At 37.5% G+C, this 16,961-nt stretch overlaps 1 protein-coding gene across 1 annotated transcript in view; it reads left to right on the top strand.

The window, feature by feature from the left end:
* Positions 1-16,961, top strand: part of BFSP1 (beaded filament structural protein 1) — a 34,105-nt gene that overhangs the window by 4,002 nt on the left and 13,142 nt on the right. The window contains exons 2-5 of the mRNA XM_063444042.1: positions 3,766-3,826; positions 10,479-10,574; positions 11,930-12,022; positions 15,102-15,209. Coding sequence (XP_063300112.1) covers positions 3,766-3,826; positions 10,479-10,574; positions 11,930-12,022; positions 15,102-15,209 — 358 coding nt within the window. The remainder of the gene's footprint in view (positions 1-3,765; positions 3,827-10,478; positions 10,575-11,929; positions 12,023-15,101; positions 15,210-16,961) is intronic.

The raw sequence follows: 16,961 nt of genomic DNA, 5'->3' as shown, positions 1-16,961 counted from the left end.
CTAAAATAAAACTGATATTTTGTTCAACCCACAAACCAATATTGTACTGAACTTGAGTGTGGAGATATATATATATATATATATATATATATATATATATATATATATATATATATATATATATTTATTTATTTGGTAAGTAATGTAACATGTAAATTGTGAATGGCTGTATGAACTGGATATGAGGCTGTACTGACTAATTGAGTGAATTAATTAACTGTATTATGCCTTTATTGGATGGATGTCTTGATTGGATGAAAGGCTGTATTGATTGGGTGAGTGGCTTTATTGACTGCGTGAGTGGCTGTATTATTTAGGCGAGTGGCTATACTGACTGGGTGAGTGGCTGTGTTGACTGTGTGAGTGGCTATATTGACTGGGTGAAAGGCTGTATTGACTGGGTGAAAGGCTGTATTGACTGGAAAAGAGGCTGTATTCACTGTATGAGTGGCTGTATTAATTGAATAAGGGGTTGTATTAACTGTGTGAGTGGCTGTATTGACTGGATAAGAGGCTGTATTGACTGGGTGAGTGGATATATTGACTGTATAAGAGGCTGTATTGACAGAAAAAGACTATATTCACTGGGTGTTTGGATGTATTGACTGGATAAGAGATTGTATTAACTGGGTAAGTGGCTGTATTAACTAAATAAGAGGATGCATTGACTGGATGAGTGGATGTATTGACTAGATAAGAGGCTGTATTGATGTGTTGAGTGAATGTATTGACTGGATAAGAGGCTGTATTGACGTGGTGAGTGGATGTATTGACAGGATAAGACTGTATTGACGTAGTGAGTGGATGTATTGACAGGATAAGACTGTATTGACGTAGTGAGTGGATGTATTGACAGGATAAGACTGTATTGACGTAGTGAATGGATGTATTGACATGATAAGGGGTTGTATTAACTGTGTGAGTGGCTGTATTGACTGGATAAGAGGCTGTATTGACTGGGTGAGTGGATATATTGACAGGATAAGAGGCTGTATTGACAGAATAAGACTATATTGACTGGGTGTTTGGATGTATTGACTGGATAAGAGCTTGTATTAACTGGGTAAGTGGCTGTATTAACTTAATAAGAGGATGTATGGACTGGATGAGTGGATGTATTGACTGGATAAGAGGCTGTATTGACAGAAAAAGACTATATTCACTGGGTGTTTGGATGTATTGACTGGATAAGAGATTGTATTAACTGGGTAAGTGGCTGTATTAACTAAATAAGAGGATGCATTGACTGGATGAGTGGATGTATTGACTAGATAAGAGGCTGTATTGATGTGTTGAGTGAATGTATTGACTGGATAAGAGGCTGTATTGACGTGGTGAGTGGATGTATTGACAGGATAAGACTGTATTGACGTAGTGAGTGGATGTATTGACAGGATAAGACTGTATTGACGTAGTGAGTGGATGTATTGACAGGATAAGACTGTATTGACGTAGTGAAAGGATGTATTGACATGATAAGGGGTTGTATTAACTGTGTGAGTGGCTGTATTGACTGGATAAGAGGCTGTTTTGACTGGGTGAGTGGATATATTGACTGGATAAGAGGCTGTATTGACAGAATAAGACTATATTGACTGGGTGTTTGGATGTATTGACTGGATAAGAGCTTGTATTAACTGGGTGAGTGGCTGTATTAACTGAATAAGAGGATGTATGGACTGGATGAGTGGATGTATTGACTGGATAAGAGGCTGTATTGATGTGTTAGGAGGATGTATTGACTGGATAAGAGGCTGTATTGACGTGGTGAGTGGATGTATTGACTGGATAAGAGATTGTATTAACTGGGTGAGTGGCTGTATTAACTGGATAAGAGGCTGTATTGACGTGGTGAGTGGATGTATTGACTGGATAAGAGGATGTATTTACTGGGTGTTTGGATGTATTGACTGGATAAGAGATTGTATTAACTGGGTGAGTGGCTGTATTAAGTGGATAAGAGGCTGTATTGACGTGGTGAGTGGATGTATTGACAGGATAAGACTGTATTGACGTAGTGAGTGGCTGTATTGACTGGATAAGACTATATTGACTGGGTGAGTGGGTGTATTGACTGGATAAGAGGCTGTATTGACTGGGTGAGTGGATATATTGACTGTATAAGAGGCTGTATTGACAGAATAAGACTATATTGACTGGGTGTTTGGATGTATTGACTGGATAAGAGATTGTATTAACTGGGTGAGTGGCTGTATTAACTGAATAAGATGATGTATTGACTGGATGAGTGGATGTATTGACTGGATAAGAGGCTGTATTGACATGGTGAGTGGATGTATTGACTGGATAAGAGGCTGTATTGATGTGTTGAGTGGATGTATTGACTGGATAAGAGGATGTATTGATGTGGTGAGTGGATGTATTGACAGGATAAGACTGTATTGACGTAGTGAGTGGATGTATTGACATGATAAGACTATATTGACTGGGTGAGTGGGTGTATTGACTGGGATTGTAGATGTATTTACTAGGTGAGCTGCTAAGTGATGGTTTCTGGAGTTCAGTGACGTGAAATGTTTTAATGTTATGTGGCTGGGTGGATGACGGAATGTATGGGAGAATTTCACATAATGACATTGAAAGAGCTACCCTACTCCTGCATGACCTAGGTCAGTGGAGGAGTAAGTCTATTCTTGTGGCTGTCTGTCTGTGGTTTGCTGAGGCTGGCAACCAGTCTATAATCATTAAAATATAGATTCTGTTGGATGAGATAAGCTTATCTGTTGTGATTAAAAACGATGGAAAAACTACTATTTAATTACTGGGGAAAGGATGATCTTATCTTACAGAATCTCACCATAAAAGGATAGACATTTTTTTTTTTAGATTTTTGTGAACTACAATTCAGGGCAAAGCAGAAGCATATTTAAAGTTATTTAGATTCACCTTTATTACATGTATATCTAAATACACTATTAATATACTGCGTTGAAAAAAAATGGGGATCAATTTTAGCATGTCCCTTTAAGCCTAACAAATGTATCATTCTCAGCAATTTAAATGAAATTAATTCTTAATTATCTCAAGCATAAATGAATGTTGGGTTAAAAATCGTTGCTGTAAATGAGGTCCCCTATCACACTCAACAATCATTGCAGTTAAAAGCCATTGCTGTTTTCTAGCAGAAAAGTAAAGGGTAGAAGGAATTTTGTAATGTCTTGTAAAATATAGTTAATTACCTGTCTGTAGAAACTTGTACACATGTATAAAACGAAAATACATTTGCAAACAGGAAGGGACTAAAGGTAGCCTGAACCTGGCAATGCCGTAGAACCACTGGTGGTACACAAAGCCTAATTATATAAATATCTACCAATATCTATTTTTTTGCAATGCAAGTAAAAATAAAAACCTCGGAATTAAATAAAAACATAAATCCTGCACCTTTATGTATATGTTTTAATTTTGGGAATCATTATGAATTTTACAATCCCTTTATATTACATTTATAAAAAATATTATTGTTTGAAACAATAATGGGCTCCTTGTAATGTATGACCTGTCCCACCAAGTTCAGCGCTAGCTATGAAGAATTTTAAAGCAAACCATGAAAAGGTTGGCTTATCTTTTTTTTTTTTATCAGTTTTGCATATTATATAATTATGCAAAATTATGATTAGCATTATTTTTGTCAAGTGGATTGTTTTGGATGCTTAATGTTTTTCCTTTGTACATCAAGCACTGCCTTTTTCTAGTCATTTTGCCAGACGTATTTTAACAAGCCATTTCATTTGGCCTTAACAGATACAGAAATGAATTTGAGTACCAGCAGCTTCTCAAAGACAATCTAGAACGTCTTAACAAGGTAAGTCGAGAGTGTTGACGTCACGTCAATCTGCCTATTGTAGATTGTTTACAAATAACTGAATTCACTTTTAAATCATTTATTAGGTTGTAACTAATTATTCTTTTTTTTATCTACTTGAAGATATACACTGACCCTACAAAATATTCAAACACATTGGCAACATTTTCCAGCATTGAATTGCACTCCCTTTTGAGTTTGGAATGTGAATATGGGTCACATTGTTGTATAGTCAACATTGATTTGGTATTTACTAATGTGAATTCATAGTGAGGTTCATATTTAAGGCCACATTATTCAATTGGGAAAGATTTTTCTAGCCAGCAATGTTTTATATGAAATTCATTTTGAATTCAATTTAGTAGAAAAAAAACCTGCATGTACAGCAATGCAGCAGTTGTGGTTTCTGTATGGTTCTTGTGGGAATCATATCTTGACAAACATTAAATATTCTTAAATAACTCACATTTATTAAAACTGATATTTCAACAATTGCATACAAGCAAGTAAAACACCCAAGTATCATCTTATAAGTGCAAATTATGATGGAGTCATCTGCAGATGGTGTGTGAGTGTGACCCAACAACATTACATTTATTTATTGTGGAAAATAAGCTAAATACTAATGAAGGAAAAATATCTCGATGGAAATATGTAAATTCCCCCTCAGAAAAATTGAGTGACTAGCAATATACCCAAAACACAAATGATAATGTACAAAATAAAACGGAGAAAAAAAAACACATAAACCAAAACTTCAAAGTGATACAAATAACCGCCACCTACGTGATGACAAACACTTACATAAGCATATGAGCCTACCACTATGGAATAACCAGGACAAGTACTGAACCGGAATAATATAACAGTAACAAAGTCCTTCTGCAGTGATAACTCATGATGGTATTGTGAACATACAATAGAACGAACCACACTTTGGTTTATAGAGTTAAAATATCACAGGCATAAGAAATATAAATTGCACTAACATTGAGCAAAATATACCCCATACTGGGAGATATGCCTGAATATTATTTCCTCATTGTGAGTGCTATATATCTATATTTCTTAGGGCTGTTTACTCTAGTACCCACTGAAACATCTAGTTTTAGTTAAAAGAGAACTCTAACATTAGAAATACAAACATTTCTAAAATGAGATACATTCCTAACCTATTTAGATATATACTCACCCTGTATCCATTAGCCCCTGGCTGAGATCTCCATTACTGATTATCTCAGCCAATCCAGTGCATGCGCACTGCACCAATCAGCATCTCTTCTTATCTTTATTCTTATCCCAATGAATCTCTGTCGGGAGTGTTTGGTGTCTTTATGCAGAGCTTGAAAGTGACGAACATCAGTCCTGCAAAGCTTGCAGGACAGTAATAGTAAACATCTCTGGCGACTGTCTGAAAATTATATGGTAATATGAAAAGTGTTCAAATGCCCCATGTAAAATACTCTTCAGTGTCTATATCTCTGAAACGTGTACAAAAATGTCTTACTATCCATATAAAGGACAGTAATAACATTTTTGTTAAATGGATTTACAATTAAAATTATTAATAAAAATTTGTCTGTTGAGTCGTACATGCTAATATTATATTTCAACACCTGGGTAGCAATGGTACATCAATCACATCATAATAAGAGGGAAATACACTTTAATGTTTTATTAGCTCTCCTTCAGCATGTCGTATATTAAAATAGCAGAGTGGGTTATCTTGCTCTGATTTAATTGTAGATCTGGACACCATGGCATACATTTGCAAATTAAGTTGATTGCAATATACATGTACGTTGAAAGATCTCGTTATGGATTTTTAAGGCATTTTATTTGCAATTGAACAAGTGATCACCAGTAAATGCAAATCACTGCCTTGGTTATCAAATAAAATATTTACGGTATGTTTGGAAAATGGATATTTACGGAACGTATTCTCTAATTCTGAGATTTTCATAATTGTAGTTGGAGAAGTATAATGAATACAGAACTAATTCAAAATCCAAAATATAAAATAAAACCTGTATTTTTCAATTCCAGTATTATTCCCAAATTGTATTCTTTATGGATGTACAGTTTTATTAATAGACCAGTAACCTACTTTGAAGCTTAAAGGGACACTGTAGTCACCCAGACCACTTCAGCTCAATTAAGTGGTCTGGGTGCCTGGTCCCCCAGGACTTAACCCTTCAGATGTAAACATAGCAGTTTCAGAGAAACTGCTATGTTTACATTGTAGGGTTAATCCAGCCTCTATTGACTGTCCTCATCCAGCGGGCAGAACGTCCATAGGAAAGCATTGAGAAATGCTTTCCTATGGACTGTTTGTATGCGCGTGTGGCTCTTGCGAGGCTAGCGTATTCCGCTCCACTCAGGAGCTGACGTCGGCGGAGGAGGAGAGGTCACCATCACTGAGGGAGCCTGGTGCTGGATTAAAGTAGACTAAGGATGATATAGTGTCAGGAAAACGAGTTTGTATTCCTGACACAATAATGATTCCTTAAAAGCTCCATTTGGAATGCACTTCTGCTGTTTTATGTTCTATTAAAAAAAAAGAAGAAGAAATTATGATGGTGCATGGTTGCAAGCTTCCGGTCAGAAGATTTATAAAAACAATATATATCTCCTCTGCTGGGTGTTTACAATTCTTCTGGATGGACCAGTGGTTCATGTTAAGCACTAATTAACCCATTTTGATAATTATTGATCATTCCCAGAAATGAATAATGATGTGATACACAAACTCCTATGGATTACTACTATATACACACATTAGCAGATTTATTATTTATTCATAAAATATTTTACCAGGATGGATACTTTGAGATTTCTCTCATTTTTAAGTATGTCCTGGGTCCACAAAACATTGCATTGTTACATTAGGGTACAATAAAATACAAAAACAATATTAATACACATTATATACAAAATTTAACATAGAACAGATAGGAAATATATAATCACCCATGACAGGTGCATGAGGTATGTAGAGAGGGATCTCTTAAAGGACTTTAGGCTTGGGGAAGATTTTAAAGATTCTTTGGAACTTTGCTTATTTCCCACCCAGATGCCACCAGTTGACTGGTTGACTAGTAAGTTCCTTTCGATTTACCTTTTCTTGGCATTTGTATACTGTAAACTTGCTCCCGATTCCTCCGTAATTGAACTAAACTATAGAAAACAATAATAAGCAAATAAGTAACATAAATAAAACATTACATGAACTGCTTCCAAATCATAACTACACAGTTCACATTTCTTTGACAGCGTTTAATGTACTAATCTTCATATCTGTCTATTTTCAAATTTTTGGAAATGAAACCAATAATCTAATACTCCTTATTTACAAAACAGGATTATATAAAAGTTCAAATCAAAAGAGCTGACTGCTAGAATTTTTACAATTTATTTCAGAAAATAATCGTTTGCTTATTATTTAATTAAAGTGGTTATAGTGTCTGGAGTCCCCTGGCACTGTCCTTATATTCACTGTTAAATTGTTATTAATGTCGTAATGCATAACAAGAGGTCCCAACAGCCCATCTCCCACTGCAGCTTGGGCAATGAGAAAGCCTTAGCCTGAGAAACAATGGCAACTGTGCTTGGCTGATACTGTCAACTAACTGCTTTCAGCCTTTCACAGAGACCATTGCTGCTATTAATCAGCATGGTTATAATGGATTGTACAATCTCTGCCTTAGTTTTACCAACAGTAGGTGGCCGGGAATCCATATTTAGTGTCATCAGCTTGAAAATGTTTTGACTTTGAGTGTAGATGTTCGTCCCTTTAACCCCTTAAGGACCAAACTTCTGGAATAAAAGGGAATCATGACATGTCACACATGTCATGTGTCCTTAAGGGGTTAATAATGCCAGTTTCATTAATTAGTTATATTGGCTACAGTATCCGTTTAAGTTCTTGCTTACCATTATTAAACAGTTGGAGTTATTTGTGAATTGAATTCAGTCTCTTAATCTCATATTTTCAGGGGAGGAAAGAGAGCATGGAACGGCCATTTCATCATAGGCGTGCGCACGGGGTGTGCCGGGTGTGCCTGGGCACACCCTAATCCCCGCGGCACGCCTATGTATTGAGACCGGCAGGGGAGATCTCAGGATATCCCCTGCCGTCTCATGCAGAGCCGGCGCTATCCGAGCTGCTCTCAGCCTCCCCTCACCGGCTCACAGGCATGGAGGGAGGCAGGAGAGGACCCGGGGAGCTATTGCCAGCAGCTCCGCCGGGTTCCTCTCGTGAGATCTGAGCGTTGCCGCGGCAACGCTCAGATCTCGCGTGAGTGAACTCTAGCCCTGCGGGGCTAGAGTTCACTCTCCACTGGACCACCTGGGATGGATGGCAGCAGCAGGATCCCCCCTCCCAGGCATAAGGTAAGAAGGGAGGGGGATAACTGATCTGCCCCCACCTCCACTGGACCACCAGGGAAGGCAGCAAGGAAATATCCCCCCTCCCCACATAAAGTAAGAAGGGAGGGGGGATATTAAGTAATGTACCCCCACCTCCACCCCCCACAATCACCCACACACACATATACACAGCACCAACACACATACAGCACCCACACACATACACAGCACCCATAGACATACACAGCACCAGCACACATACACAGCACCTACACACATACACAGCACCTACACACATACACAGCACCCACAGACATACACAGCACCCACACACATACAGTACCCACAGACATACACAGCACCAACACACATACAGCACCCACACAAATACACAGCACCTATAGGCATACACAGCACCCACACACATACACAGCACCCATAGACATACACAGCACCCACACACATACACAGCACCCACACACATACACAGCACCCACACACATACACACATACATAGCGCCAACACACATACAGCACCCACACACATACACAGCACCTATACACATACACAGCACCAACACACATACAGCACCCACACACATACACAGCACCCACACACATACACAGCACCTACACACATACACAGCACCTACACACATACACAGCACCTACACACATACAGCACCTACACACATACAGCACCCACACACATACTCAGCACCAACACACATTCAGCAACCACAGACATACACAGCACCTACACACATACAGCACCTACACACATACAGCACCCACACACATACAGCACCTACACACATACAGCACCCACACACATACAGCACCCACACACATACAGCACACACACACACACATAAAGCACCCACAGACATGCACAGCACATACACACATACAGCACCCACAGACATACACAGCACCCACATACATACAGCACCCACAGACATACACAGCACCCACACACATACACAGCACCCACACACATACAGCACCCACACACACATACAGCACCCACACACACAGCACCCTCACAAGCACACAGCACTCTCACACACATTACACAAACAGCACCCTCACACTCACACAGCACACTAACAGTACCCTCACAAACACAAACAGGACCCTAACAAACACACACACACACACAGCACACTACCAGTACCCTCACACACAAACAGCACCCTCACACACAGTACATTTACAGCACCCTCACAAGTACACACACACAAACAGCACCCTGACACACAGTACATTCACAGCACCCTCACAAGCACGCACACACAAACACCCTCACCCACATAGTACACTACCAGCACCCTCACACACACATCACACTAACAGCACCCTCACACAGCACACACACAGCTTTGTGTGTGTGTGTGTATATATGTGTATATATATATACATATATACATACATACATACATACATATATATACACACATATATATATATATATATATATATATACGCCGCGTGTGCTTGTGCTTTAGGGTGCACACCCTAATGCAATAGGCTGCACACGCCTATGCATTTAATTATTAGAGGAATCATTTCTCATGGATTTTTACTGACTTGTTCAAGGGCTGTCTTTGTTCATTTATTTATACTAACAGTGTTTTGAAATTCTCATGTTTGTTCTGATTTGCAGAGCAAAGCATGGATTATTTTTGCAGCAACCTGGGAGTTAAAATAGACTTGAGTTACAATGAATTTAATTTTATTGTAAGCCTGTCCATTTTAATCCATTCTCCCCTAATATAACCTGCTCGACTGTGCTCGAGTCTCTCCCATTCGTTCCTATAAATGCCCCTTACTCAAGTGGAGTTTCCTTCATGTTTACCTGTTGCTTGTACTATGGAACATAAGGCACCAATGCAAAATGTTGTCTGCCACTAGCCCTTGTCTTGTGAAAATTCAGTCCTAGTGAGTAGATGTTCACTCCTGGTGGGCATGCTATGGAAGGAGTAGCTCTTAAGGTCTGGCTAGCAGCATAGGAGCTGACAATTTAATAAATATTAATTGAATTGTGAATTAGAACTCCATATTATAATGTACATTATATGTTCTGATCCTTTGAATTTTTTAAAATAATTTATTTAAACTTCAAATCAACTCTGGATAAAATATTATGCAGCATTTTACAAAAAAAAAAAAAAAAGCTGGATTTATTCACCATAAACTATGCATATCTGTTACGTGTCTGGAAATGCGATCTGATTATTACAAGCTGGTAAACCTAATTACATTTATGCTTGCTTTGTTCTAGGAAGCTGATGAAGCCTTACTAAGTAATCTTGAACTTCAAATTGAATCTCAGTTCCTGCAAGATGATATTAATGCAGCAAAGGACAGGTACAAGAAGGTAAAACAAAATGTATTGGTTCACTATAACCACTGTAATAGTATAGTGTAATAGTGAAGCTAGTTGCAGTAAGACTTGAAGCATGGCATCATAAAATCAGGATATCCCTGATGGCCAGTGACTGATTGATCACTAAACTTGTCCAAAAACCTAAATGTATAGCAGTGAACACAAAAAAAAAAATAGTGTAGTGGTACTTCAATATGAACAATTAAATATGTCCTCCCCAAACCAAACCAAAACAAATTCATAGATGAAAAAAATATAATATACCCAAGTGCCTACACTCTCCTCCTTGGTGAATGCCTAAGATAAGTATCTACAACACTCACTCAAAAGTTATAAAGATCACAATGCTAAATCTAAAAAAAAGCACAAAACAACAAAAGAAAATATAATAGCGTAACATATAGAATAATAATAATAATAATAAAAACTTAGAACCACTTATAAATTATAGAGCCATATACAGGCTCTGTAAATCCAACATAAGGGTGCCCCCTTCACAGGGTGCGATATATAACACCTGCAGTCCAGAGATGCCAGGCAAAAATAGTATTCAAAAAATATTTATCGAAAATATGAAAAAATATGTCAAATGCAGGGTCACAGCATCAGCAAGAATAACTAGATTGGTTTACCAATAAATGCAACATAGAAATCCCCTTCTTCAAGGTGCAATAAATCATAACCCACTCGATAGAGTCGATCAGATGATTTATGGGAAAAAAAAAACATGATTGAGGGAAAAAGGGAGGAGCAGTGTAAAAAAATCTATACTTATTTATTATATATTTAATAAATTTATATGATATATAAATATAGACCTATTTCCTGCTCCTCCTCTTTTTACCACTACTGGTTTTTTTTTGTTTTTGTTTTTCACTTGATATGTGAATCAAATAGCTGTAAAGTGTGCCTATTAGTATACTGAACAATATAATCATAATATTATTGTTAGGAATATATTTAGCAATACACTCATTGGCCCATTTTGTGGCCACATTTCTCCGTGCATAGTTTTTCATGAATGACGTTCAGCCGAACCAAACCTACACATAATATCGCAAACAAAGTGTTTATTTAAAGAATGATACTGCTGTTTACATTCCCTTCATTCCCTTCCCTGGGCTGATTTCCACATAACGAAATGGCAAACACCATTCTCAATTCAACTGAGACACATTGAGATTTGGAGCAGCTGTTTCTTAATCTCTCCTGTGCCAGTGAAACATTGTGGGGGTTTGGCATTTTTTCTCTAAAATGTTTACACTTATTTATTATTTCTATTTTCTTCTTTGATCTTGAAGACGATTAATATTGAATTTCTGTATAATACGTTTCTTGTGCAACAGAATCTTATGGAAATTCAGACCTATGTCAACATATTGCAACAGATTATCCAGACAACTCCTCCCGTGAAAGCTATTACAGCTGGCATGTATGAGGTAAGGTTATATATCCATAGTTTGAAATGTAAACAAACAAAAATGCTGTCTTTTACCCCAAAACTAATATGCTAATTAATTATATATACAGATTACACGTTTCATATAATGAGAATAAAACCCTACTGGTAAAATTGGTGAAACCCATATATTTACATTACTCTCCTTCCATAGTTATGAATGCATATTTCTTGTTTGTCGTCTCTTTCTATGATTGTGTCTTGGCTCATTGTCTTTTCAAAGCTCTTCATAGTTATAATTAGTGGATAATTTTAACTGGAGTTATGATAAAAAAAAGTAAGTGCGCTTGGTTGATGTTAAAGTTATGAAATATATAGTTACATAGGCTGAAAAGAGACATGCGTCCAACAAGTTAAGCCTTTCTCACATCTGTTTTTGCTGTTGATCCAAAAGAAGGCAAAACCCCAGTTTGAAGTGCTTTCCAAGTTTGCAACAAACTAGGAAAAGTTGCTTCTCAACCCCAGAATGGCAGTCAGATCTCTCCCCCTTATTAAAAATTATTTTCCTGAATAATATGTTTTTGCAAGTATTCATCCAGTTGCTGTTTAGATGTCTGTGCAGACTCTGATAAAACCACCTCTTCAAGCAGAAAATTCGACATCCTTATTGTTCTTACTGTCAAAAACACTTTCCTTTGCTTTAGACTAAATCTCCATTCGTCCAGTCTAAATGGGTGTGTCCTATGAATAGATTAGATTTTTAGACATTTTTTCTAAACTGCAGATTTAAATGTGTTAACTGCTCCTTATAACTAAAATCTTTCATTCCCTTAATTTATTTTGTAGACCTCCTCTGCACTTTTTCTAGTGCCATACTATCCTTCTTCAGAACAGATGCCCATAATTGCACAGCATATTCACAGTGTGGTCTTACCATTGATTTGAGGCAAAATTATATTTTCATCCCAAAAATGAATGTCCCTTTTTATGCGTGACGATACCTTACTGATTGGCATTGCATATTGTTGCAACAACATTAAATATTCGGTCAAGATCTTTATTTCATATTTGATTCTCAACTGAGCAGAACCTACAATGTCTTTTTTTTTAATCCAGTTAATTTAACTTAATTTGTTAGTGTCATGTTGAGCTGATTGGATAAGTTAGCAACTCATCTTACATTGTAGTAGTTTGGGCCCCAGATGCTGACTGGCTAGGTGAATTTTTAAAGAATCTTTGAGGTGGTTCATCACAAATTATAACCAAACAGCCAAACTCATCCATCATGAGCTCCATGGAGAAATCTAATTACCAATTTGAAAGTGATATTATATTTTCTTACACACAATTAATAAAAAAAAAATATGATCCACTTCACAACAGGTAACACGGTAGAGGAAATGTAGGGGCAATGTGTTCAGCACTTACCTGGTGATAATATCACTCCAAACCCCACATGGAGTAGAGTTGATCACCATAACTATGCCCGATTAATCATTGGTCCTGTCTATGCCATTTGCTGAATGTATTATTTTGTTTTGTTCATTATTTTCTATAGAGTGGGCATAACCAGGAAGATTTTTTTATTTTTTTTGATGGCTTTGTTTAGTTCCATCAGCCAGTGAACATTTGAGCGTAATCTCCTATACGGGCAAGTGTGTATCTAAGAGGATATAATAAGTTCTTCAATTTTTATCTTATGTACTGATAACCAGCTGTGTGTCATAAATATGTCAAAAATATATTTACTTCAAAAGAAAATACATTAAGCTTTCCTCCAGAATGACAACACAAGAATTAGGTCTTGTGTATGAACACTTGAGGTTTCTTAAGTGCAACCACTCAAAAATAGAATTTCACGACTGCCAGTTATTGTTTTGAAAACATCTAATCATTTCAAATAATTATTCAATTAAATAATGTGCAGTTGAGCTTTTATCAGAAAACATATCGGAAAAATGAAATCAACACAACAAATGGCATTGGTCATTTCCATCCTCACCTAGAAAAAACAGCTGTTTTGTGTATTTTGCTTGAAGAATGTAATAATTATGTTGGTGGTTATTATGTGGTTTCCTTTTTAAAATGTTTACTTCATGCCTCTTTATATGTGATAGGAATATTTTGTAATTTATACTATTAAGGGCACTTACCCTGTTTTCAACCAACATGAATAATTCAAAGATATTTTTACATCCGTTTTAAAAAGTGGGTCCAAAAGACTTGACAGATAGTCATCATAAATGTAGCAAGTTTTAGTCACTAAATATCAATTTCTAGTAAAATCAGTTATTTTGGTGTTCAGTGAATAATCCTCAATGTGTGCAATGTTTAGCTACCACAGCTGAATTGGTTAATATGATATAAGCTGGACCATATTGTCCGAAATATAACCTGTAGCTACATATTTATAGGACATACTTGAAAACGAGAGAAATCTCAATGTATCTTTCCTGGTAAAATATTTTAGAAATAATAAATAAATAATAATAAGTATAAAGCGTATTGCTATATACTGTAGCAGACAGTTCAGACAATTTTTTGTATCTCTTCAGTTTACCTCCTCTCCTTGTCGAAAACCACAGCTTTACTCACACGCTCACCCCAAAAGCATTGCTCGCTTCAACTGACTGGATGTATGAGTATATCGGAGAGGGGCGATAAGACTTAGTTATTGAAGACAAAAACAGAGTGTAGCTTTATAAAGTGGATCATATATATGATTTGTTCCTAACTGTGATGTAACAGGAAATCTTGGGGCATGAAATAGAGGTCACTAAAGTTCCAATGCCTACGGAACATGGGAATAAAATTCGAATTACCACAAAATTATATTCTTACATGACCAGTCTTTGATGTGTTCCTAGGGATGTATTGCTTGACTGACCCTATAGCAACTGGCTGGGAACGGAGATTGGAGTATGGCCCTAGACTAAAATGATATTGCGCCTTTTTCATGTAAACCGTTTATGAAGTTAATATCTATAGGTCTATAGTTCTTTTCTATTTACTTTGGTGCTGATTGTGAATACCAGATAAAACATAGACATTATTCACATAGACATTATTTATACCCATAACATAGACATTATTCACATAGACATTATTTATACCCATAGGAAAAGTTGCTATCTGAAAGAAGGATTCCCATATTACAGACTCAACTCGAGGAATATAAGAGTATCCTGTGCCAACTGCAAGCTCAGAAGTCTAAACTTCAGTCTGACGTAAGCTATGTGATAATACGACATGTCTTGTTCTCAAATCGTGAAATTCTAACAAACAATGTATTATCTTGCTAGCTACCAGGGAATTCACATAATACTAAGTAATGGGAATACATTATGGAATTTGGGAAATGAAAAACCAGCGAACACAATTTAATAATCATTTTTTCCTTTGCAAAACGCTTCATCCTCTTTAAATACAGGCATCGTTATAACAATTCCATTCTTCTTGCAGAGTTATTATTATGATATGCTTCTTCTTAAACGAATACCAAAGTTGCCCAGGCCACTTTATCTGAATGAAGTGGTCTGGCTGCAGTGGTCCTGTCATTTTATTCCCTAACGTTAAAACTAGACATGTGCAATTCTTTTAGTTCCGAATGTAAATTTGGACAAATTTCGGGCAATTCGTAAATTTGGATGCTTCCAAAGTGCCAAATTTCAAAAGTGCTGAAGTGCCGAATTTCAGATGTGCCGAACCGAACTGAAGTGCCGAAGTGCTTTGGATTTCTGCAAAAGTGCCAAAACAATAGAGGGAGGGAAAATTATTTGAATGATGAAAGGGGCAGGGGTAGGGTTAGGGGTAGGGTTAGGGGTATGGGTAGTGGTAGGGTTAGGGTTAGGGGTAGGGTTGGGGAAGAGTAAGGGGTAGGGGTAGGGGTAGGGTTAGGGGTAGGGTTATGGGTTGGGGTAGGGTTGGGATAGGGTATATATATGAGAAAACAAGGGGCTGGCTGCATATATATATATTAGAAAACAATGTGCTGGTTTTCTCATATATATATATATGAGAAAACAAGGGACTGGCTGCATATATATATATATATTAGAAAACAATGTGCTGGTTTTCTCATATATATATATATATTTATGAGTCTAGCCAACTCCTTGGTTTTGCACCCCTCCCTGTCACAGGTGCCTCATCCCAGGGCCCTATTTAGCCTTGTACTGCAGAGAACTCGAGATGGAATTTCTTTCCCCAAGTAAGTAGCTCATTTAGCAGACATCTGGCTGTTAGAGTAAGACCTGCCAACGATGGGGTACATTGACGTTGCGGTAGGCTTATGCAATGTATGTGGTCCAGTGGGGCTGCTGCTGGCTGGGTTGGCAGGCAGGCAAAAGATGGAGGCGGGCGGCGAGCGAGATTTGATCCTCCTGCTCAGATCCCTCTTGATCCTCTTAGTGATGCCGGGGCCAGAGTGATGTCATATTTCTGCTCCGGCATCACTGCGGGGCGTGCGAGGAAGCTGAGCAGTAAGAGTCAGGGGAGAGTGCGCCCTTGCTGCCCGCATCAGGAGATGCCAGCCTTAAGGGTGCCCTGAGTTGGCCAGCCAGTCAACTCTTGGACCCCCCAGGACAATAGGCTGGCAAGGCATCTGTCAGGGCAATTGGGGCAGCTGTTTTGGGGCACCCTGAAAGTGCTGCCCAAGGCAAATGCCTTGTCAGTCTTGCACTAAATATAGCGCTGCTTATACTCACACTAACCATTAACCTCTTCACTAGCTGAACAGTTACAGTAGCACTAAAAGTTAACCTCTATACTATATGAACACTTACACTTACACTAACCATTAACCTCTACACTACCCTAATAGTCTAGCCTAAAAACCTAGCCATGACTTTAACACTAAATTTAACATTAACATTAACTATAACACCCTAATCATATCCCACAACTGTAATAAAAATGTATGTTATGGCAAGGCTGATATCATGAGAAAATAATGCCCTGGGGTTCTGGAAACATTTATA

Source organism: Pelobates fuscus, chromosome 2, assembly GCF_036172605.1.
Source record: "Pelobates fuscus isolate aPelFus1 chromosome 2, aPelFus1.pri, whole genome shotgun sequence".
NCBI lineage: Eukaryota > Metazoa > Chordata > Amphibia > Anura > Pelobatidae > Pelobates > Pelobates fuscus.
Note: the sequence above shows the minus strand (reverse complement) of the source record. Positions and strands in the feature narration are given on the sequence as shown.